Source organism: Phascolarctos cinereus, unplaced genomic scaffold, assembly GCF_003287225.1.
Source record: "Phascolarctos cinereus isolate Bilbo 61053 unplaced genomic scaffold, phaCin_HiC Scaffold_4;HRSCAF=312, whole genome shotgun sequence".
Taxonomy (NCBI): Eukaryota; Metazoa; Chordata; class Mammalia; order Diprotodontia; family Phascolarctidae; genus Phascolarctos; species Phascolarctos cinereus.
The window spans coordinates 592,214,626-592,237,307 of NW_027555847.1; the positions used below are offsets into that span (position 1 = coordinate 592,214,626).

General features: G+C 36.3%; 1 protein-coding gene across 2 annotated transcripts in view; it reads left to right on the top strand.

Moving 5' to 3' along the window:
* VPS13B (vacuolar protein sorting 13 homolog B) overlaps positions 1-22,682 on the top strand; it is a 1,028,583-nt gene that overhangs the window by 462,991 nt on the left and 542,910 nt on the right. For both annotated transcript variants that reach the window (XM_020969175.2, XM_020969189.2), the window contains exon 22: positions 8,044-8,171. In XM_020969175.2, coding sequence (XP_020824834.1) covers positions 8,044-8,171 — 128 coding nt within the window. The remainder of the gene's footprint in view (positions 1-8,043; positions 8,172-22,682) is intronic.

The window sequence follows — 22,682 nt, forward strand, 5'->3', positions numbered from 1 at the left end:
ATATTATGGGAAAAAAATTCTCTCAATAAAAAACAATAAATAAGGCTTGACATATTTTGTATTTTTGCCAGCAAGATGTAGTTATTTTCATTAAGGGAGGAAGTGTTTTATGTTGGAATCTTAATGTCTTTATCTTTGGGTTTGTTGTGGCCCTCAAAGAATAAGAAACATTAGATCTTCATGTAGAGGCAGAAATTTGGGATATTTCTCCTATTAAGTATGTCAATTACTTGATTATTGCTTGATTATTAATTTTAATTAGTTTTCTAAGGAAAATTAATTTTTTATAACATTAACTTTTAATTGTTTTTTTCAAATTATATGTGTCTATTTGTGTGGAGACATATATCACAAGTAGTGTATGTACTGTTGTATTCCATAAATCAACAAGTATTTATTAAGTGCCTACAGGAACATAATGTTCAATTTTGTAAATGTTAAGTGCCTCATGTATAGAAGACTGCTATATACTGAGGGAGATAAAATTTAGACATAAAATTTTGGTGAAATTTGCCTTTGTTGTTGTTCAGTTGTTTGAGTCTAGTCTCACCCTTCTTGACCCCATTTGGGATATTCTTGGCAAAGATACTGGAATAGTTTGTCATTTTCTTCTCCAGCTCATTTTACTGATGAGGAAACTGAGGCAAAGAGGGTTAAATGACTCACCCCAGGGTAACACAGCTAGTAAGTGTTGAGACTGGACTTGAACTCAGGTCTTCCTGACTCCAGGTGCAGTTGTTCTATCCACCGAACCACCTAGCTGTTCTTCCTTTCTTTTTATGAATTATATATTGTATTAGCTTTGCTATGATCAACATCCTTTTGCAGTAATTCATTAATGTAGTATAATGAAATCCTATGGAAAAATGTGAAATCCCAATGTAATATTAACAAAGTATTCATAACATTTTTAACTTTCTTACTGTGCAATTAATTGTTCTCTGTAACATTATTTTACCTTACACAACTAAGCCAGGCTCATTGATAGACTATAGGTAGAATTTATGAATTGGTCTGGACATCTGCAAAGCAATTTGGAATTATGCTAACAAAATAATTAAAATGTTGTGACCTAGAGATCCTACTGCTAGGCACATACACCAGGGAGACTATAGACTGAAAGATAGATCCCATAATAACTGAAATATTTATCACGGTACTCTTTGTAGTATCAAATAACTGCACAAAATAGATTAGGGGTGGCTAAACAAACTATAGTATATGAAGAAACAATGAATATTAATAAATCTGAGAAATGTGAGAAGACATATAAAATTAATCAAAGGTAGAGTAAGCACAACATGAACAACAATATACACTACTTCAGTAATGAAAATGGAAGTTAAAAACAGAAACAAAAGTGAACTGTTTATAATTGTAATGTAAGCATGGCCCTAAGGAAGAGATAAAAAGATGCCTCTCCCTCTCTTCTTGTGGAGGTGAAGGAATAGAGATGGAGAACAGTATATTTACTCTCTCACTCTTAGTTGATTTGTTCATGGAGGTGGGAAAGGTAAGAAAATAAATAATATTATTTAATATTAAAATATAGCTTACTTCAAGCCTTATCTTCCCATCAGCTATCTACATGTAACTAGTCCCTACAAAACTGTTAACGGGCCTCCCTCTGTAGTTTTTGAGTTGTACCTCATCTTAAAACTATGCTCTTTTTAAAAAAAGATTTCTTTCATAGAACTTTAAAACATATTTAAAATATAAATGACATGTTTTGAAAACAGATACATTCTTTATACAATTGGAGTGTTGCTAAACACTCTTTTGACATAATTAATACATGTCATGTTGAGTGAAGTAAGGTCATTAATTTCTAGTTTTTTGTCCTATGCTTCTCCATAGAATTAAAAATTTGATTAAATGGAATGTCAAGCTTATTAATAGGACTAATTCTTTTAGTTGATATCAAAGGTCATCTGCTATTGCTGAACATGACTTTCTTTGATGAGAATGTTTTTACTCTGAAAGCTAGAAGTTAACTGACACAAAAAACTTCAGCATGTCATAGAGACATTTACACTTAACTATGAAACTCTTTCATTGACAGCTGAACAAATGTTCTTGACCCTTTGACACCAATGAATGTTCTTGACATTTTGGAGATTTTGAACTTTAAGAATATCAGTAATTTGGTATCAATTGACAGGATTTTGATGACATAGGATTATACCTGCTTACTTTTACCAATTAACCATTGACATCATTACCTGAACCTTCAAAACAAAGATTGCTTTTTAATGATATGTTATTTCTCTACTTGCTACCAGATTTCAGGTCAACTCTGAAAAATGAAAAATAGAAGTAGTAGTATCAAGTATTGATTGAAATGTAGTGCTAAAATGATACTCAAATTAATTATGGTATCTGCTCTGTTTAGATTTAGACCATGGATTAATTTTAATGATCTGTCAGACGTAATTAATCAAGAAAGATTACTTCTTATTGATTTATCCTTGGATCTAGAATAGGAGGTTCAAGGGGGAAGAATCATCTGTGTGGATGTTAGTACATTGGTTTCTATAAGGTTATTTTATCAATCATGAAGCATTTAATTACTTGCTCTTTACCAAATACTGTGCTAGAGATACAAAGAAATGGGAAAAACAGTTCCTGCCACAAGGAATTGACATTTTAATGGATATTATTTGTTTAATCCTGAGAAACATGAAGAAGATTTTCATTTTTGCAAGTCATTTTCTAGCTGGTAGATTAGGGAAGAAGTCTGTGAAACTGGACAAAAAGAACATCTGATAAAAGTGGACATGCTAATATTTTCCTAAGATAATTTTGGTTTTGTATAAAGGAGACAAGTTTTAATTCCATCACACCTTGCTACCTGAAGGACCTTTATTTTTCTTTTTTTTAAAATTTTATTAGTTTATTTTGATTTGTCAGCAATCACTTCCATATGCTTTTGAGTTTTAAATTTTTCTCCCCCTTCTTCCCCACCACTCTCCCCAAGACGGCATACAATCTGATATAGGCTATACATTTGCATTCCTATTAAACATATTTTCACATTAGTGAAGTTGTAAGTAAAAATTAAAACCAATGGGAGGAACCATCAGAAAGAGGAAACAAAACTCAACAGAAGAGAAAAAAAAATGATAGCGATTCAACTTCCATAGTTCTTTCTTTGGATGTGGATAGCATTTTCCATCACGAGGCCTCTGGAGATGTCTTAGATCCTTGTAATGCTGGGAAGGGTTAAGTTTATCAATATTAGTCATCGCACAACGTGGCTGTTATTGTGTACAATGTTCTCTTGGTTCTGCTCACTTCACTCGGCATTAGACCATACAAGTCTTTCCAGGTTTTTCTGAAGTCATCCTGTTCATCATTTCTTATAGCACAATAGGATTCCATTACATTCATATACCACAGCTTGCTCAGCCATTCCCCAATTGATGGGCATCCTCTCAATTTCCAATTCTTTGCCACCACAAAAAGAACTGCTATGAATATTTTTGTACATGTGGGTCCTTTTCCCATCTGTATGATCTCTTTGGTATATAGCCCTAGAAGTGTTATTGCTGGGTCAAAGGGTATGCACATTTTTATAGCCCTTTGGGCATACTTCCGAATTGTTCTGCAAAATGGTTGGATCATTTCACAACTCCACCAACAATGCATTAGTGTTCCAGTTTTCCCATATCTTCTCTAACATTTATCATTTTCCTGTTTTGTCATGTTGGCCAATCTGATAGGTGTGATGTGGTACCTCAGAGTTGTTTTGATTTGCATTTCTCTAATCAATAGTGATTTAGAGCATATTTTCATATGACTATAGATGGCTTTAATTTCTTCATCTGAGAACTGTCTGTGCATATCCGTTGACCATTTATCAATTGGAGAATGGCTTGTATTCATATAAATTTGTCTTAATTCTCTATATATTTTAGAAATGAGGGCCTTATCAGAGAGACTGGTTGTAAAAATCTTTCCTAGTTTTCTACCTTCCTTCTAATCTTGGTTGCATTGGCTTTGTTTGTGCAAAAACTTTTCAATTTAATGTAATCAAAATTATCCATTTTGCTTTTCATAATGTTCTCTATCTCCTGTTTGGTCATGAATTCTTCTGTTCTCCATAGATCTGATAGGTAAACTATTACCTGAAGGACCTTTAGACAAAGAATATAATAGGATGCATTTGAAACCGTACTGCTATTAAAAATGGAGACTTTGGACCCCAAGATTGCCCCAGCCTTCTCCTGTGTTGAAGAATTTGCTTTTTACAAGCTTTATATCTTTACCTAAGTAGCTTCTGGAGAGTCAGGACTGACACCAGCTCGATCCCAGTCCTCTTTCCTTTAGTTCTGGTGCAGTCCCCTGCCCCAGTTCTATTCCATTCTTTAGTTCCTTGCCTTTGATGAGTAAACAAACATTTGCCACCTTTTTGCAGAGTTGTGAGAGGGTGGTAGGGCCTTTGTAGCATTTTTTTGTTGATCATTTTTTCAGTAGTGTCTGGTTTTCTTGGCAAAGATACTGGAGTGGTTTCCCATTTTCTTCTTTGGATCATTTTACAGATGAGGAAAATGAAACAAACAGAGAGTTAAATGACTTATCCAGGGTCACCCAGCTAGTAAGTGGCTAGGCCAGATTTGAACTTAGGAAGAGGAGTCTTCCTGAGTCTAGGCCTGGTGCTCTATCCATTGTGTCAGCTAGCCTGGCTTTGTAGAGGTAGGGGGAGGGGTCAATTGATATGGACATTATTATGGTTTTTTGATATATTGATCAGTTTTGCTGAATTTTTTTTTTTAAGGATGGCTGTCAGGAGAGGGAAGAGTGGGTTTTAGGGGAAATTTAGGCAATATAAACACAAAAGAGATTAAAAACCTTTTTTTTTAATGGTGACTTTGCATAGCTCTTGTGAGTCAATAAATGTGACATTTTCTTGACTGCTGCATTTTTTGAAATGATGGCACTGCAGTCCTTAGTAGAAATGTTATAAATCTACCAGACATTTAGACACAGCTGGAAGTCATTGCTTAGGAATAGTATAGAGTTTGAATAAGATGAGTGTTACGGATAAAGACTGGCAGAGTTATAAGAGTTCCTTTGCATAGCGCTTGCCTGCCTATGTAATACCTACTTATAGACTTTGTTATAATTTCTTTTCAAAAATACCATTCTAATGTCGGCCATTTGTCTCTCATTAAATGTTATAAAATACAAACTATTTGAAAGCAAAATCTATTCCAAAATTATAAGAAGAAAGAGCCATGTTTAAAAAAATAATAGGTTAGAACTTATCACAGGCATTTTGCCAATAATAATTGTACATGTTTAAAAAGAAATAATATTTATGAGGTTGTTTCTTTCTAGGTGGGAAAAATATTTTTCTTCCTTGATGATTTTGTAATTCTGTTGGCTAAATCACAAATTTAGTAGAATAATTATTCTTTTACAGTGATTCCACATCTGGCTCTTTTATATGTAGCTCATGGCTTTTTAAGACTTCTAATTTGTGTATGAGAATTATTATGTTATACCAGACTCTACAATACACACAATACACGTGGTTCCTTTGCATGATAACAAATGCAGATGTAGTTCCAGAATCACTTAACTATGAATAGCTTAACCATCCAGAAACACTTAACTGTGTATATCACTGTTCTTTTGTGAAATTAACACTAAACCAGCTTTCTTTGTCTATTATTGAAAATCTAGTGATCAGGATTATTATGTTGTGAAAGAAAGCCATCATCATATAGCCAAGAATTCCTAGGATATTGTAAAAATCTTTGTTGTTCATTTTTTCAAATGTTAAAAAAATTTCTAAAATTAAAGATTAAGGTAGCCATTACAGATATATTCCATTTCTCTCCCCTCAGAGTAAACCATATCACTTCTTTGTACTTTGTGAGCCAGATGAAATTAAGTTGATGCATAAGAAAGGAAACAAACATACTCTATAGAAAGTAGAAAATTAATTTAACATGTTGAAGAATTAATTATTGCTTTTCAGCTTTCCTCTTTCTATGAAATTGCTGTTAAGTTTAAAATATGGAATTGGACTTAATTTCAAAATGTTTTTCAGTTGCTATAAAGTAGATTAACATTTGATTTAATGCTGAAAAAAAAAGGTTAAAATCACCTTTGCCTTAAGAGATTTGGGTTCAGAGAAGAACTATTGGACACTAATTTGCTAGTTAGGGTGTTTCCTACTTTAAATAAACATAGTCTGATGCTTAAAGCAAAATGTATGTGCCCTGATCTCTTTTTAATTTAGTTCAGTATTGCTAAGGGACTTCACAGAAAATTCTGAAAGGCAGATGGATAGCAGACCCTGGAAAGCCTAGCAATGTTGGATGTTGTTAATAGCTGGAAGCAACCCTATATATTTAAACTGTCAGTGAGATCAGTTATCAATGTCTAATGCCAATAGAGTATATGATCCTTGAAATAGATAACTGCTTTATTTTTATCTTTGTGTCTCTAGCATCCAGTGCAGTGCAGTTGTCGTAATATATATGTCATGATTTAGATTGAATTATTCCAGGAAAATCATTGATGTTCTTGTTGGTAAACCTGAGTCATCAGAAAAAGTTATAATATTTTTGTTGTTCAGTCGGTTTTTAGTTGTGTCTGACTCTCCATGACCTCATTTGGGGTTTTCTTGTCAAGATGCAGGAGTGGTTTGCCATTTTCTTCTCCAGCTCACTTTACAGATGAGGAAACTGAGGCAAGCAAGGTTTAGTGACTTGCCCAGGGTCACACAGCTGATAAGTGTCTGAGGTCATATTTGAACTCAGAAAGATAAGTCTTCTTGACTCCAGGCCTGACATTCTTTCTCTAAACCATCTGTTGAGGCAATTATCCTTTTATTGATGGAGAAACTGAGGGTCAGGGAGGTTAAGTATCTTACACTGGACATATAGCCAGGAAGTGATTTAACTCAGACTCAGAAGTAGATTTCAGGCAGTTTTCTTTCCATTTCACCACACTGTGATGCCTCTGCCTCAAGCCCAGTTTCAGGATTGTACCTTCTAAGAGGTTACTCTAACAGAAGACTCTTTGGAGGTAAGCTCGGGAGCTGCGGTGACGGGCCATTGGGGGTTGTGTCTCCCCAGTGCCACACCATTGCCACTGATGTGGGTTCTGGTTGCCACAGGATTTAAGTTGGCTCTGATTTAAAAAAAACAAAATGTTAGACCAGAATTTCCAGGCAATAGAGGCATAGGTTTCTTTGAAAAGAAATACTTTTCAAGGCATAAGAGTCAACATTCCCAATATTCCCCTCTTGGAACTTATGTAGCTGAGCACTATACATTACCCCAAAACTATGGAATCTGTCAGGCCTGTTCATGTGCAGAATATGCTCTTGAAAATGAGCTAAAAACCTACAGGCAGTATTCCTAGTGCAGGAGACCAAGAGTCAGTAGCTTATACCTTGAAGGGTTACTCTTTTAGTGTCCTCCTTTTTCTCCTTTTCAGTTCTCTTTTTATATGTTGTCTTTCCTCCATTAGAATCTAAGTTCCTTGAGTGCTAGAATTGTCTTTTTGTTTGTATTTGTATTTCTCCACCCACCCACCCTTTTCCCCTCCCCTTGGCACAGTGTCTAGCACTTAGGGTTTAATAAATGTTTTCCTCCCTCCTTTCCTTCCTTCCTTCACTCCCTCCCTCCCTTTTTTCCTCACTCCTCCTCTCCCATTATACTATTTTATAAAGCAGGAGAATGTATTGATACATTTTGAGATATTTTCTGAAGAACATGTTTAAACTCAAAGAATCCTTGAGGTATAAAAGGGCAAGTGTTAATACTTAGGAAAATTCACTTATGTGAATAGCTCTTTTCAAGACAACGTTGAATGAATTTAGGTATTGTTTAATTTGAATTCTGTATTGTACCAAATGTTACAAATGTCAATTAAGACCCAATATTTGCCGAGATTGGCCTTCTTGGGTTATAAAACACTGACTTTCATAGTTTCCAGGAAAGATATCTTGAAAAAAAATTCAGCATATATCTCTGAGCTCACAAAACATATTTCAGACAAATAAAAATTCTTTCTTTTCCTTAGAATCACGACCATTGTCAGTACCAGTGAAAGCCATGATGAGTACAACTGAAACCTGCAAAAGTCCTGAGGAAAGAATGAAAGAATTTATTGGGATGGTATGGAATGCAGTTAAGAGGCTTACACTACAGGTAAAATAAAAGGGAGGGGTAAACGTCATGTATCTTCTATTTTTATGCCATTTTTTTCTACATTTGGAGAAGTAGTGTTATGGAGTCAATAAGGAAGTTAGACTCAAATCCAGGAAGCTCTGGACTTGAGTTCTGCCTCTTGACACATAGTGGCTCTGTGTGATTCTGCACAAGACACCTCACTTCTCAGTGTTCAAGGCACTCTCAATTTCAGCAAATGTGTTGATTTTCATTGATATAGGGAGATTCCTCACCTAGGAGTTCTCTATAATAATGGAATCATAGGTATAGGCCTTATCCTTACCCTTTTCTGGATTTTAACACTTGTAATTTCTGTTTCAAAAATTCTCTTCTCTTATTTGCATGAATACATTGTTTCTCTAGTTTAGTTTGAGAATGATAATTTGATTTTTTGTGAATGGGACTCTCTTGCAAACTTGACATAAACATTTATTTTTAAATATCAGTTTTTTCTATATACTTATATTTTATGTTTATTATAAATAAAATAACAGAATCATAAAATCAGTTTTGTTATTGTTCAGTCATATGCGACTCTTCATAACCTGATGGACCATAGCACTCCAGGCCCTTCTGTCTTCTCAAAGTCGACAGACAATAACTTCGCGTTCCTTGTATCTGTGACACTATATATCTGTCTCATCCTCTGCTGTTCCCTTTTCCTTTTGCTTTCAGTCTTTCCCAACAACATGGTCTTTTCCAGTGAGTTCTGTGTTCTCAATAGGTAGCCAAAGTATTTAAGCTTTAGCTTCAGTAATTGGTTCTGTTGGTTGACTCTTACATACTTGCATCATATTATGAAGGCTCAAATGTATTTCAACATTAACTGATGAAATAAAGATTTAATATTGTGTGCATATCTTCACATGCCATTATTATAGAAATTTGTCTTAAAAGGAACAATGTTCTTCTAACTTCTTGTCCATTCCAGGCAAGAATCATATAGGCAGACAATTTTATTGACAGAATGTCACATCCAGGCTTAGAATTTTAGTCAGATGGGAATACTTTGCATTCAGTAGGAAATGTCACTTCAGGGAAATCAAGTCAGGAAGGTCCTGACTCTTTGGCTCATGCCAAAAGTTGCTTCTCCTAGTTTTCCCTGAGACAAAACTCTACCTGCAGTTCACTGATGTCATCTCATAGGGCTGCTGGCCTTATGGATGATTGACTTCGTATCATTTCTGGACAATCCTATCTGGAATCAGACTCAGAATAATATCAATTATCGTCCCATAAGATTTTACCTTAAATAACAAGTTTCACTAATTATGCTTGAGGCTAAGTTATTGTTAATCTGCTCCTGATGTTGCAATAATAAAGTTTACCAGGCCTTTAATACTCAGTATCCCTTTCTTCCTTTTGTCTTCTTCTCCAAGATTCTAAACAAATCTTGGTGTAAACATCTACCATTAGAAAGCTAGAAAATAATTATATTCTAGATTTCCTCATAGATAGTTAATGTATGATAGTTTACTCATACTCCTAGAAAATCAACACTGGCCAGTTGCTATAAACCTCCAGACTAACAAATGGTCATCTCTTATCGTACATTAACTCTTACAACAAAATAAAATTTTTAAGACTGCTATCCATTGAGACTAAGTTGATTAAAGATGAAATGTCAGTATCAACCATTCCAAGGATAACTTCATAATTCACAATACATAGTTCTATGCTATAAACAAATTCCTAATTACTTCACCCCTCTTGTCAAGGAGTATTTGCAATGAAACAAAGCACTCTGTGAGATCTTAGATGGAAGATCATGAGCAACCAGGCGTATGAAAGAAAACTTCATGGGGATATAGCATTTGAGTTGGACATTAAAGGATGGTAGGAGTTAAACAGATGAGAAAGTGAATGGCAGTTAATTCTTGTTTCATACCACAAAATGGTTATCTAAAAATATTAGGGAAGCATTTATAGTGTCTTCTTCCCATTTATACTGTCTTCTTCCTGAATGCATAAGGAAAAGATGTCAGGAAAACTACCAGGCCAAGCAGAATAATGTTGTGTTCATAGTCTAAATTATAATGTTGAGTATTATTTACTAAACAATAAAATCACATGCTGTTATGTTGGATAATGTATAGAGCAGACCAAATGGAAACGATTCCTCTTTTTATCAGCTTCTCATTTGAAAAGGATTAGCAAAGAAAAACATACATGATGATTATGATAAAAGTAAAAACTATCTGATTCTAGGGAAGTTACGTATGGTTTGTGTTCTCTTTTAATATATATCAACAATGTAGGAGACTTAACCTTCACAGCAGGGATCTGTGACTATCTGCTGTAAGAAAGTATTGTACCACCTTATAAAATGCTCATAAAAGAACCAGGCCACCTTACTGTCTTCGCAGAGAGTTCTTTGTTGCTGAAATTAAATACCAAGTAGTCAGTGTCATAGAAAGACGCAGGATGTGCTTAAAAGAATTTTTTTTGGAGGGAATATACTGTCATTCTTTTATAAAAGGATACTTTTCCTTTGTACTTATATTTTCCTTTATTAGTCATAATTCAAATTTAATATATTACTTCATTTTTTTAAGCTGAAAAATAGTTCCTCGGTAGTTCTGAAAAGAGTATTAGGCTTTAGTTGTTTGTGTAGGTTTTGGGAACAAGTTGCAATAAAAAAAAAGTAGTAGGCCTGTGAACAATTAGAAGTTGTCTAGGGAAAGCCATTGAAATTAAGTGAGAGGAGAATTCATAAGGCACTGGAGAGTGGCTTGTGGACCTAAGTGTAAACATGGCTCTTGAATGGACTAGTTTTGGATACGTGGAGATAATAGCATTTGGATACATTTTAGGATACCATTGCAAAGGAAAGATAATCTCTTGGACAGCTAGTAATTTCTTCCATTTAATGTTTGGTTGAGGAACTTACTGTGTCTCCATTGACTCTTGAGATATAAAAGTGTTACTGTTCGCTACTTTATTTTTAGGGATTTCATCATCTGCCAAGGATTCATTTCCTTTCTCTGTGCAGATTATCCCAAATCTGTGTATCCAGTCTCTTTACTGAGCTCTAGGTTTGTATTACCAGCTACCTTTTGGACATTTCCAACTAGATGTCCTGTAAACATGTCAGAATCAACATGTCCACAATGGAATTGTTTTTCCCTCCAAATCTATACCTCTTCATTTCCCTTGTTCTTTTGAAGTTACCAACATTTTTCCAGTCAAACAATCTCAAAGTATTCCTGACTCTTTCTTTTCTGTAACCCTATATTTGTCATTACTTGCTAGTTCTTCCTTCACAATATCTTTTGAGTCTGTCCCGTTTTCTGCACTCAGATGTTCATTCTGCAGTTTTTGGTGTTGTCTACCCCTCAAAAAACTTTAACTTTGTATTTTCTGCACATATATATTTACCTTGTTTCCCCACCTCCACGGTGCAAGCTTCTTGAGGGATATGCCCAATTAGCAGTTTCAATTTGTCTTTGTATTCACAACTCCTAGCATAATATCTGGCTTATGGTAGATGTCCAATAAATGCCTGTTGAATTAATTCCACAAATATTTAGTGTGAAAGTATATATTAAATATTACAGAGATATAATACAGGGTTTAGTAATAATAACACAGTGCTAAATATGAGGCATATGAACATTGATTTATTGGATATATACTCAGTGAATTAGGTACAGTCTTAGGTACTGAGGGAGATGCAAATATATATGTGTATAAAGTGCATGTATATGTACATTTACATATATGTGTATCTATTTGTATATATGTATGTGTACATATTTGTAAAATGTAAGGTCATTACACTCAATAAGTTAACAATAACTAGGGGAAAATAAGTACAATATAATGTAAACTAAGTCTATAAAAGTATTATTGTAATCAAAAGGATTACGTACTGTGCAGTTTTTATTTAGGTTCGGATCTCAAGATATAATGACACGTACTCAGTGGAAACTTAACAAATAATCACATTTATTTTACAATGATTAATAATGATTAAAAACCACACAAGCAGTAAAGGTAAGAATAACATTCAATGCAATAAGTAATAATCAACATAAAGGAAAGTAGGAATAAGAAAAGAAAGGATACACACTCACTGACCAGGCGAGCTCAAATACCAGGGAGACTGGAGGACGGCCAAAACGTCTGGTCAGGGAGGCAAGGGGGAGCTTCTCACCCCGGGACACAATGAAGGCCGTGCACATGGTCCACCTCTGGCAGAGAGTTGGTGTCCCTATCTCTCCATCAAAGTACTCCAAAATCTCCCTTTTAAATGACCCTGTTTATAATTATGTAAACCAGGGAAAGAGAATCTTAGCGTTTTGTTTTGTGTACGTCTCCTTGGTGAGCTCATGTCAAGGGGCACACACATCTCTAACAAAAGTTGGGGCTTGATCAGAGCCCCAAATACCTGTTTGTTGTGTAAGTCTCCAAGGAGTGATCAATTCCTTGGACAGTTACACACTTTTCTCAAGAAAAATGTTCCTTGAGATAAGTTGCTTTCCTAGGTAACATGGCTTGTGGTTATTTAATGTTTTGTCTCCATGGTCACCTCTGGCCATGCATGGTATCTCCCATCTATCTTTATGTTGGGTCATGAGGCATATTATATTATATTATACTGTGAGGTCATGAGATGGTTCCACAGGGAGCTGGGGAGGATCTATCCTCCTCAGTTTCCCTTACAATTATGGAAAAACAAACATACCAGGAAGAATAGGAAGAACAATGGACTTGAAATCAAAAGACCTGGTTTTAAATTCCAGGTTTGGCCCTTAACTAGCATTTATCCTCTCAGGGTCTCAGCTTTCTCAATTGTGTAAGTAGGGAATTGGACAAGATGATTTCCAAGGCCCTTTCTAGCTTTGACCTTCTCTTATTCAGAGATCACTTCTACCTGAGCAGAAAAGGTAGCATGAGATTGATATAAAAGGATAGGATATAAACAGGTAGAATTTGGAGATGGCAGAAAGAGGGCATTCCAGGTACATGGAAAAGTATAAGTAAAGGTACAGTGTAACAGAGAAGCAGTATGGCATAGGTCAGCTACTGAGTGTGGAAAACTTGGTTTTTAATCTTTCCTCCTGTACATGCTAATGTCACAATTACCCAGTGCTCCAGGAAGCTTTCTAAGAACATGAGTTATAGATGGAGTTGCAGATATTTATGTGTAGAATGTAAATTCCACCTAAGGGATTCCTAATGCTAATGAAATTATAGGGTTCCCAAACCTCTACAAAAAAAAAAAAGAAAAAGAAAATGCCATTGTCATGGAATTTATCCAGGGAATAACAAGTAATTTCATTTGGCCAAGAATATTTTGAGTTATGGTTGAAAAGATTTTTGATAGCCAGATTTTGGAGGACATTAAATGTCAAAGTAAGGACTCTGGGCCTGATTTAGGACAAAATATTGAATATAATGCAGTATTAGAATGACACAATCAGATCTATGGATTAGGAAAATGAATTTGCCAATATTCTTCATGACCCCGTTTGGAGTTTTCTTGGCAAAGATACTGGAGTGATTTGCCATTTCTTTTTCCAGCTCATTTTACAGATTGAAGAACTGAGGCAAACAAGGTTAAATGACTTATCCAGGGTTATGCAGCTAGTAAGAATCTGAGGCCAGATTTGAACTCAGGAAGATGAGTTTTCCTGATTCCAAGCCCAGTGCTCTCTCCACTGTGCCACCTCGCTGCCCTGTGTGTTGGAGTGGGGAATGGGAAAGAGTCAAGTGCAGAGCCCTGTTAAGAGACAATGAATAAGAGTCACCAGAAAATATTAATTGACTAGATATGAGAAGAAGCAAAGGAAAGGGAAGGAAGGCCTTAAAGATGAATAGGAAATCACACTACGGAGGGTGTATGAAAGAATGGTTTGGCTTTTGGCAATGATAGGGAAGTCGCGAAGTGGAATAGATTTAAGATAATAAATGCTATTCTAGGCGGGCTGAACAAGTAGTACCAATAGGATACCTAGACAGGGATATCTATCGGGGATTTAGAAAGTCATTTGAAGCATCATCTTACACTTTTGTAGAATGTTGAAGGCTATATTTTAAATATATTTCTAAGTTCCTCTCTACCCCAGATACTTGAAACCAGGGTGAGCATAGCAGATTCATTATACATTTGCTCAGTTAAGAAGGATATTCTTTTATGTTTGTGCCATGTCTGATTCATCCTCTAGAATGTTCACTCTCCTATGCATTTTCCAAATTGTTTCCCCTTATTTTTCCCCATCATTTTGTTCCTTCATTGGACTACTGCAGTAGACTTCCTATTGATTTCACTTACTTATGTCTTTCCCTATTCCAGTCCATCTTCCATTCAGCTGCCAAGGTTAGATGATGGTGATGATGATGATGGTGATGATTTGAATTAATTTATTTATTTTTAGTTTTCAACATTCACTTCCATAAACTTTTGAGTTTTAAATTTTCTCTGCCTCCCTCACCTCACCCCTCCCCGAGACGGCATGCAATCTGATATAGGCTCTACATATACATTCTTATTAAACATGTTTTCACATTTGTCATATTGTAAAGAATTAGAACAAATGGGAAGAAGCACAAGATAGAAGAAACAAACAAAAAAAAAGAGAGCAAATGGTATGCTTCTATCTGCATTCAGACTCCATATTTCTTTCTCTGTACGTGGATAGCATCTTCTATCATGAATCTTTTGGTGATATCTTAGATCCTTGCATTGCCAAGAAGAGCTAAGTCTGTCAAAGTAAGTCATCACACAACGTGGCTGTTACTGTGTACAGTGTTCTCCTGGTTCTGCTCAGCAGATGAGTTTATTTTTAAGCACAGATCTGACCATGTCACCTTCTTATTCGAGGAGTTCCAGCTTCCTGTTTCCTCAGGGATCGAATAGAAAGTACTCAAGGGGCAGCTAGGTGGCGAAGTGGATAGAATACCAGCCCTGAAGTCAGGAGGACCTGAGTTCAAATCCGGCCTCCGACCAAATACTTGACACTTACTAGCTGTGTGACCCTGGGCAAGTCACTTAACCCCAACTGCCTTAAAAAAAAAAGTCCTCAGTTTGGCATTTCAAGTCTTCATAATCTTGCCTGCATTTTCAGCCTTCTGAGCACTTTGTATCCCCTCTTCATATATGCTTCAATCAAGTTACTTTGGCTTACTTTCAGTTCCTCAGACCTGAGTCTCTATCTCCCATCTCTGTGCTTTTGTACAGCCTGTTTCCATACATGGAATAGTGTCCCCTCATTTCCACCTCCTAGTTTCTCATGTTTCCTTTAAGACTTAGCTCAAGGCTCAGATTCTTACAATCTAGCCAATAGCTCACTAATGTTCAGACTCCTTAAGAGTCTGCCCAGTATGACAAATGTTCTAATAAACCTTATCTTTGGCTGAAAGAAGACTTGGGTTGAATTCTTTTAGATAGATAGGACCCGTGTGTTGTGATCTTAGGGTCCCAGCACCCCCAAGCCTCTAGATCTTATAATATGGTTCCCTGCACTGGGGAAAACTGCCTAATACCAGGCTCTTCACCAGCCAAGACTGGAAGATTTGTGTCTCCCAGACTACAGGCCATTCACCTACAGTTGGTAACAAACAGGAGGTACCAGCCAATGTCTGAGCGCACCCCCCCCATCCCCCCATTGTTTTCTGGATGCACCCTGTGCTTGGTTTGAGTCAGTCTCCTCTTTCGGACCCCTTCAAGGCAGGGATAGCTGTATGCCCCTTGCCATCAGGAGGCAGTTTCGGAAGCCAAGACCTTTGCCCTTTACCCCAAAAGAATTTAGGTCCCATTTGTTTGAGTTGGGGAATGATGAGGATGGGAGCTAGACCCCCCAAAAAGGAAGAACCCTGGACTTTCCCACATGGCCAAATCTCTGGCATTTGCCTGAGGCTATAATCCCATCAACTGGCCTTTCCTTGTGGCTACACCCAATCTCCCCATTCTCTGTTACCCTTAACCTAGTCTAGCCCTCCATTGTTTTACTGCCCTATGGCCCCCAGCCATTTCCCAACCTTAATCCTAGCTAGGCTCCATTCTCCCTGGGCCACCTGGTCCAGGTCCCAGGAGTTCTGTTCACCTCAGTTTACTGGCCACTCCCATCCAGTCACCCAAACTACTTGACCACTCTTAGATCCCTCCCACAGTCTTTCTGTATATAAGTTCCATCTTGTCTCCATTAAGGTGCTCAGATTCTTAAATTCTAGCCACATGCTCACATTCTTATAATCTAGCCACTGTTCAAATTCTTGTATTGGCTAGATAGCCAATAGCTCACTAATGTTCGGACTGCTTAAGAGTCTGCCCAATATGATGAATGTTCTAATAAACCTTATTTTTGGCTGGGAAAAAAAAAAGACAACTCAGCTCAAATCTTATTTTCTGCAGCAGGCTTTTACCAGTCCCCTAGCTGTTAATTTCAGATTGCCTTCATCTACTCTGCATATATCATCTAGATATCTTTATTTATGTGCTGGGAGGAGGAGACCCATTAGAACATTTTCTCCTTGAGAGCAGGAACTATTTCTTCCCCCCTTTTTTTTATCCCCAGAATTTAGCAATGTCTGGAACATGGTAAGTCCTTAGTAAATGCTTGTTAACTAACTTCCTGTTTGATTTTCAAGCAACCAGTTCCCATCCCTTTCTTCCCCTGCCCATATCCGATATGTTCTTATTGAATTTTCCCATCCTGCTCTATCAAGAACACTTAAGCAGTGTGATTGAAAGGTTTTACATTATGGAAATACTATTATTAATTCACTTACATTATTGCTAGAATTAGCGCTATAGGTAGGTAGAAGAATTGGTTCTGTTCAATCAATTTTCTTCTACAAGTTAAAATATTGTACTTCTGAAAAGACCTTGTTAAAATACAAATTGAAAGAGGGGTAAACACATTAATCAGCTTAACAGAATTATTGAGGATATGACATACAAGACCTATAGGTCTGAATTTGTGGACAAGGAAACATACATTACTACCTGGTCACTACCTGGTCACTACCTGGAGAACAAAATGCTAACGAACCTAGAAATTACCATGTTTATCCTAGATATTTTTGGGGTGTAGGATTTGAAAAATGAAAAGAGAGGAGGAAGAAAAGGCTGTCAAATATTAGCGTACCTAAAAATGTTGCTTAGGGAAGATTTTATTTCAGAATGAATTAAAGAAATATCTTGGTTGTTTTTTTTTAACCTTGAATTCGCTACTATATCTTTTAATTTTAAAAGCTAAATAGGTTTATTTTAAGATGTTTAACAATATTTAAAGTTACTTCGAGGAGTAACAGAGAAGCAATATGGCATAACAAAAATTGTTCAGCATTGAGTCAGGAAGACCTGAGTTCAGATCTTTTTTCTTGTACCTATTAACCTTCTGACCATTGGTAAGTTATAACCTCTCAGTGTCCTAGGCAACTTTCTAAGTCTTCAAGTTGGAGATGAAATGCAAGTTTATAAATATGAAAGGATTCCCCACACTATGTTAATGAAACCATGGGTAAGGGCTGACCCCTCTCACTGTACCCTTCAAAAAAGAAAGATTATTCCATGATCATATAGATATCTCTGACAATTAGGCTTACTCTCAGCACTTCTGTTGAGGAATAATGTTAGGTAAAAAGTATATTTTTATTGATTTTATTTATGTAGTCATGGTAGAGGTTCTGAAGTATTATACTGTCTCATATCTCCATGAAATTCTTCAAATTCAACACATTCCAAGTACAAGAAATTCTCAAGATTGTTTATGTTAGTGACAAGCAAAGGAAATGTGTATATATGTGTGCGTGCGTGTGCGCATGCACACGCACACACACACACACACTCACACAAAATCTAATTAAATAGTGTTATCAAACATTACAATGAGGATAATAGATCAAGGTAAGGTACCAAAGACAGTATTATGTATGTAAGCCGAAGGTTTCCATTGACAAAACAGAACTGAAAGCACTGGCTCTTTTACCTGAATGGCATTCTGATTGATGGTAGAAAAACCAAGCCAAAAAAAGCTAGGCTTCTTTTAGGTGACTTGCAGATAGATTATGTGATCAATATAGCATTAAAATCCAAATCAAGCTAATGGTCCACTAAGTGGTGATATTGTACAGTTTTTTGTTTTTGTTTTTGTTTTTCCCTAGCCCTGAGCCTTAGATATATTGCAGACATTCGACCCACTTTGTCCAGTCACTTCATTATCATTTATAATCCATATTCAGCATTCAGTGGCAAAAGAGGATCTCTATCAAAGAGGTACAAGAATTATTGTCCATATAAAACACCTCTGAGAGGAACCAAGGAAGAAAAAATGTCTTTAAGTACTTAATGAGAATTTTAAGATATTTAGCTTACAGTGGAATGTTAGGAAATAGAACCAGCAGAAAGACCGACAAGTCTTTGTTATTTCTTTTTTGAAGACAGGTGTTATAAAATTTGAGAAAGGGGCAAGAGTTCTTTCCTTTTCTGTTCCTCCCTTTCTTTCTCTTCACCTGCCCTCCCCTTCCCTCTCTTTCTCTTTTCTTTACTGCCTTCTTTTCCTTCGTTTTTTTCATTGCGGCCAGCCAAGAATGGAGATCTTAATAACAGGCTGAGAAAGGATAACATCATAGGGAGACCTGTGTTTTAGGACAAGCTCTGCTGCTCTTAATGTGACTACAGCAAGTTGATTAATATCTCAGTTTCCTGTCTTATAAAATGAAGGTGTAGAACTAAATAATCCCTCAGGTTCCTTTCACTTCTAAAATTCTGACTGTTTTGAGAAATGATCATATAAATGAACATTATGTATATCAGTTATTTTGGTCCTTTTTTGTAAATCTGCAGAGTGGAACTAGCCAAAGACATCCAAGAAAAATGGCTTAAAATATTTGGTTTTTTGATGAAATGTACCATATAGATATTTACAGATTAAAAAGTATATTTCTGTAAAGTTTTAACAGTAAGAAAAAATATACTGTGATCATATTACTGAAATCTAAATCCCCAAATTCTTAGGTTTCTTGAAGCCATTTTAATGTTCATAGATCTTTTACAAATAGAATTATGGAACCAAAAAGCCTGGAGTTGTGATCAGATAAAACTTAGAGCATCGTAACTTAAAATCATCAAAGGATTATTCTTTTAGTGGAAGTTTGAGGAAGTTAATATGTTTGGAATCAAAGTAACTGGAAAGCTAATTTTGCAGCCAAAATGGGCACTTTGTAAGCTCTGGCCTTTTTTGCTTATAATAGAAGGACATAGTCTGCAGAGAGACATTAACCAACTTGCTATACAACCTATTAGGTTTTTAGTGGAAAAGAACTTCCACACTGTTGAAATGGGTTATTTTAATATATTGTAAATATTCTTGAATAGATTTAGTGCAAGCCATACTTTTAAAAACTACGTTCTTGGATTTAAAATTTTTTTAATATAGATTAATAGGAACTTAATCATACCTCACACTTTTCCTTTATTTCCTAAGTTACAAAGATCATATGGCCTGGTAATCTGCTTCATCCCCATTCCACTTCAGAAGTGTGTGGTTTGAATATTTTGTAGTACAAAAAGAGTAGTACTATCATCAGTATTTTACCAGAAAATTATAATTGTCACACTTGAGCTTCTTGACTTTATATGAAAGATGGTACGAATATCTTGTCCTATATGAATATGAGTACATCTTATGATCATTCCAGGTTACTTATTCTTGAGAGGGAGCTTATGGAGGCTTATAAGTATATCTTAGAATACAATGCTTTGCCCACAACAGATATTGAATAAATGCTTATTGACTGTTTCTTCCTTTTCTGATTGTTGGAGAATTTTGTCAGGATGTCTCATTTGTTCTGTACCTATGCCTTTACCATTCTTCAAGGCTTTTTCTACCTTACTAACTTCTAAAGTTGGCATAAAGCCTATGGCCATTAGCCACTTATTTATGCTGTAGAGATGATTTTGAAAGCTCAGGGGTCACACTGAGTAATCATTAAGTTAGTTGTGTTTTCTCAAATAGAAACAACTACTGCTACAACAATAAATAAATAAATAAATGAAAAATGTTTGATGATCATTTATTATCTTTTAGGAATTGTGTTTTAACTGCTCAGAATGCAAATACAAAAAGAATCAGTACCTACCACCCAGGAGCTTTCATTTTAACAGAAAACAACACATTCAGGGAAGGAAATTTTTGGTCTAAGGAGTCATAGGGATTGAGAGTTGATACATAAATAAGGCAGCCAATTGGCATTCACTTTCCAGAAAGAATGGCATTTAAAAAAAATTTATTACTATGTTCACAAGTAGTGGAAAGGGGAGGGGGAGAAGTGTTAATTTAGCAGTAGGCAGATGACAAGATTGCTTAGGTTTATTGACTGAGTGGGATGTTAAGGTGAAGCCTGATCAGGTGTCTGGGAATAGCTAATAGATAAAGTTGACTAAGCAGGCTAGATTGCATTCACTGAGTCATTAATCACTTAGGTTGGACCCTAGCTTATGAGATCCAAAGTTGAGAGAATTAGCTCCCCAGGGATTCTGGGTATCAAGGATGTTGAGGTTTAGGTTCATTTTGGAGGATCTTTGAACCAAGGCCCTATGACTCCAAATCCAGCACTCCTTCTATTGCATCACACTGGTCTGTAGAATTCAGTTCAGCAAGATAAATTGGGTTCTTACAGTGGCATGGTATAGTGGATAGAGGATTGGCCATGGAGTTAGGGAAGACATAAATGATAGCTAAGAAAGATTGTCTGACTAAGAGAGGGTTTTTTAAGGACAGGTGAGGCATGAACATGTTTATAGGCAGCAGAAATGGAGCCAGTAGTACAGAAAGAGAGACTGAAAATAAGAGAGAAGATGACAGTGGAAGCAATTTGCCAGAGAAGCCAGGAGGGGATGAGATCACAGGTGCATGTAGACATGTTTCTTCTGACAAGAAGGCCCTCTACTTCATTTGAGACTAGAATGAGGGAAGAAATATTGGAGGAGGATGTCTGAGTGATATGAAGTAAGGAGGAGAGGAGAGAAGAGGAAGGCCTCTGAATAATTTCAACTTTTCCTTTAAAGTATAAAGGTAATTCCTTGGCTAAGAATATTGGAAAGAGTGTGGTGGGAGGTTTGAGGGAAGTTGAGAAGGTTTAGAGGAGATGGTGAGAAGAGTAGGATAGAATATCAGTTAAAGCAGTAATAGTATGTTTGCTTTGTTGCTCTGAAGTCCTAGTTGAGGTTAAATAATATAAATTAGTATTGTGTCCGGTCAGCATGGTTCTATGATTTCCTCTAGCTCTATTCAGCAACATGAAAAGATAGATGGTAGGAATAATCCAGTGTTGGGGCTTGAGGAGGAATGATGGGCAGTAGAACATGGGCCCCAGGGAATTAAGGGTGGAGGAGAAACTAGAGTTGGTTTGCTAGGGACCCAAGAACCAATGTACTTATCCTCCATTAAATTGTGAGCTCCTTGAAGGTGTAAGGACAGTTTTTACCTTTCTTTATTCTTAATATTTAGTTTTACCTCTGTCCTTAGTAAAGCACAGTACCTGGCACATAATAAATGCTTAATAAATGTTAGTTGTTTGCTTACTCACAAAGGGGTTGAAATAGGAACAGAAAAGTAGTGTAGCTAGTCCAGAAGTGATAGCTTGGAAAGAACTTAGGGGTGAAGGGAATGGAGGTCATAATAAGAACAAAATACAGTGTTAGGGCTTAGAAGACAAAGGGAAAGAAGAGATAATAAAAGATTATTATCAGATAAAGAAATTTTCAAGGTCATGAACACAGAAGTGGAACAATTGTGGGTGATGTCAAGGGTGTAATATATATCATTTTATGTATCTGAGGTAGAGGAGAAGAGTGAGTAGATTGGGAACTGGGGTCTTATTAAGGTATTTGGTGACATATCAATTTGTATATTAAATTACGTTAATATGGGAGAGAAAATTGAAAGATTTTGAGCCAGTCATTGAACTCATTGAGGAAGAAAGCAGAATATGTACTAGATATCTATAAAAAATAGCCACGAGAGACAGAGCCAAGATGGTGGAGTAAAGGCAAGGACTCACCCGAGCCCTCCCCTGAATCCCTCCAAATACCTTTAAATATTGACTCTAAAAAAATTCTAGAGTGGCAGAACCCACACAAAGACAGAATAAAACAATTTTTCAGCCCAAGACATCTTAGAAGCTAGGCAGGAAAGGTATGTTGAACCAGGGTGAGAGAGAGGAGCGCGGTCCAGAGTAGGCTGCCTCAGCACAGACCTGACCCCAGCACACCAGGAGCAGGCATTGGGACCTACTGAATCAGTAGTTGCAGCAGCTGCTTCTGGAGCTCTCAGTCCACAGATGATAAGGGGGTGGGGAGAGGGTCAAGCAGCTGGTCAGAAGGAGATTACAGGGTTCTCTTTGCTAGAACTAGGGGCAGGACTTTGTTCCTATACCTATAATCAGATCCAGGTTTCAGTACCAGTTCACAGTCCCAGGGTGAGCAGGAGCACGAGCCCACCAGAGCTTGCAGCCACAGTGAAGAAAAGACCCTCCTCACAG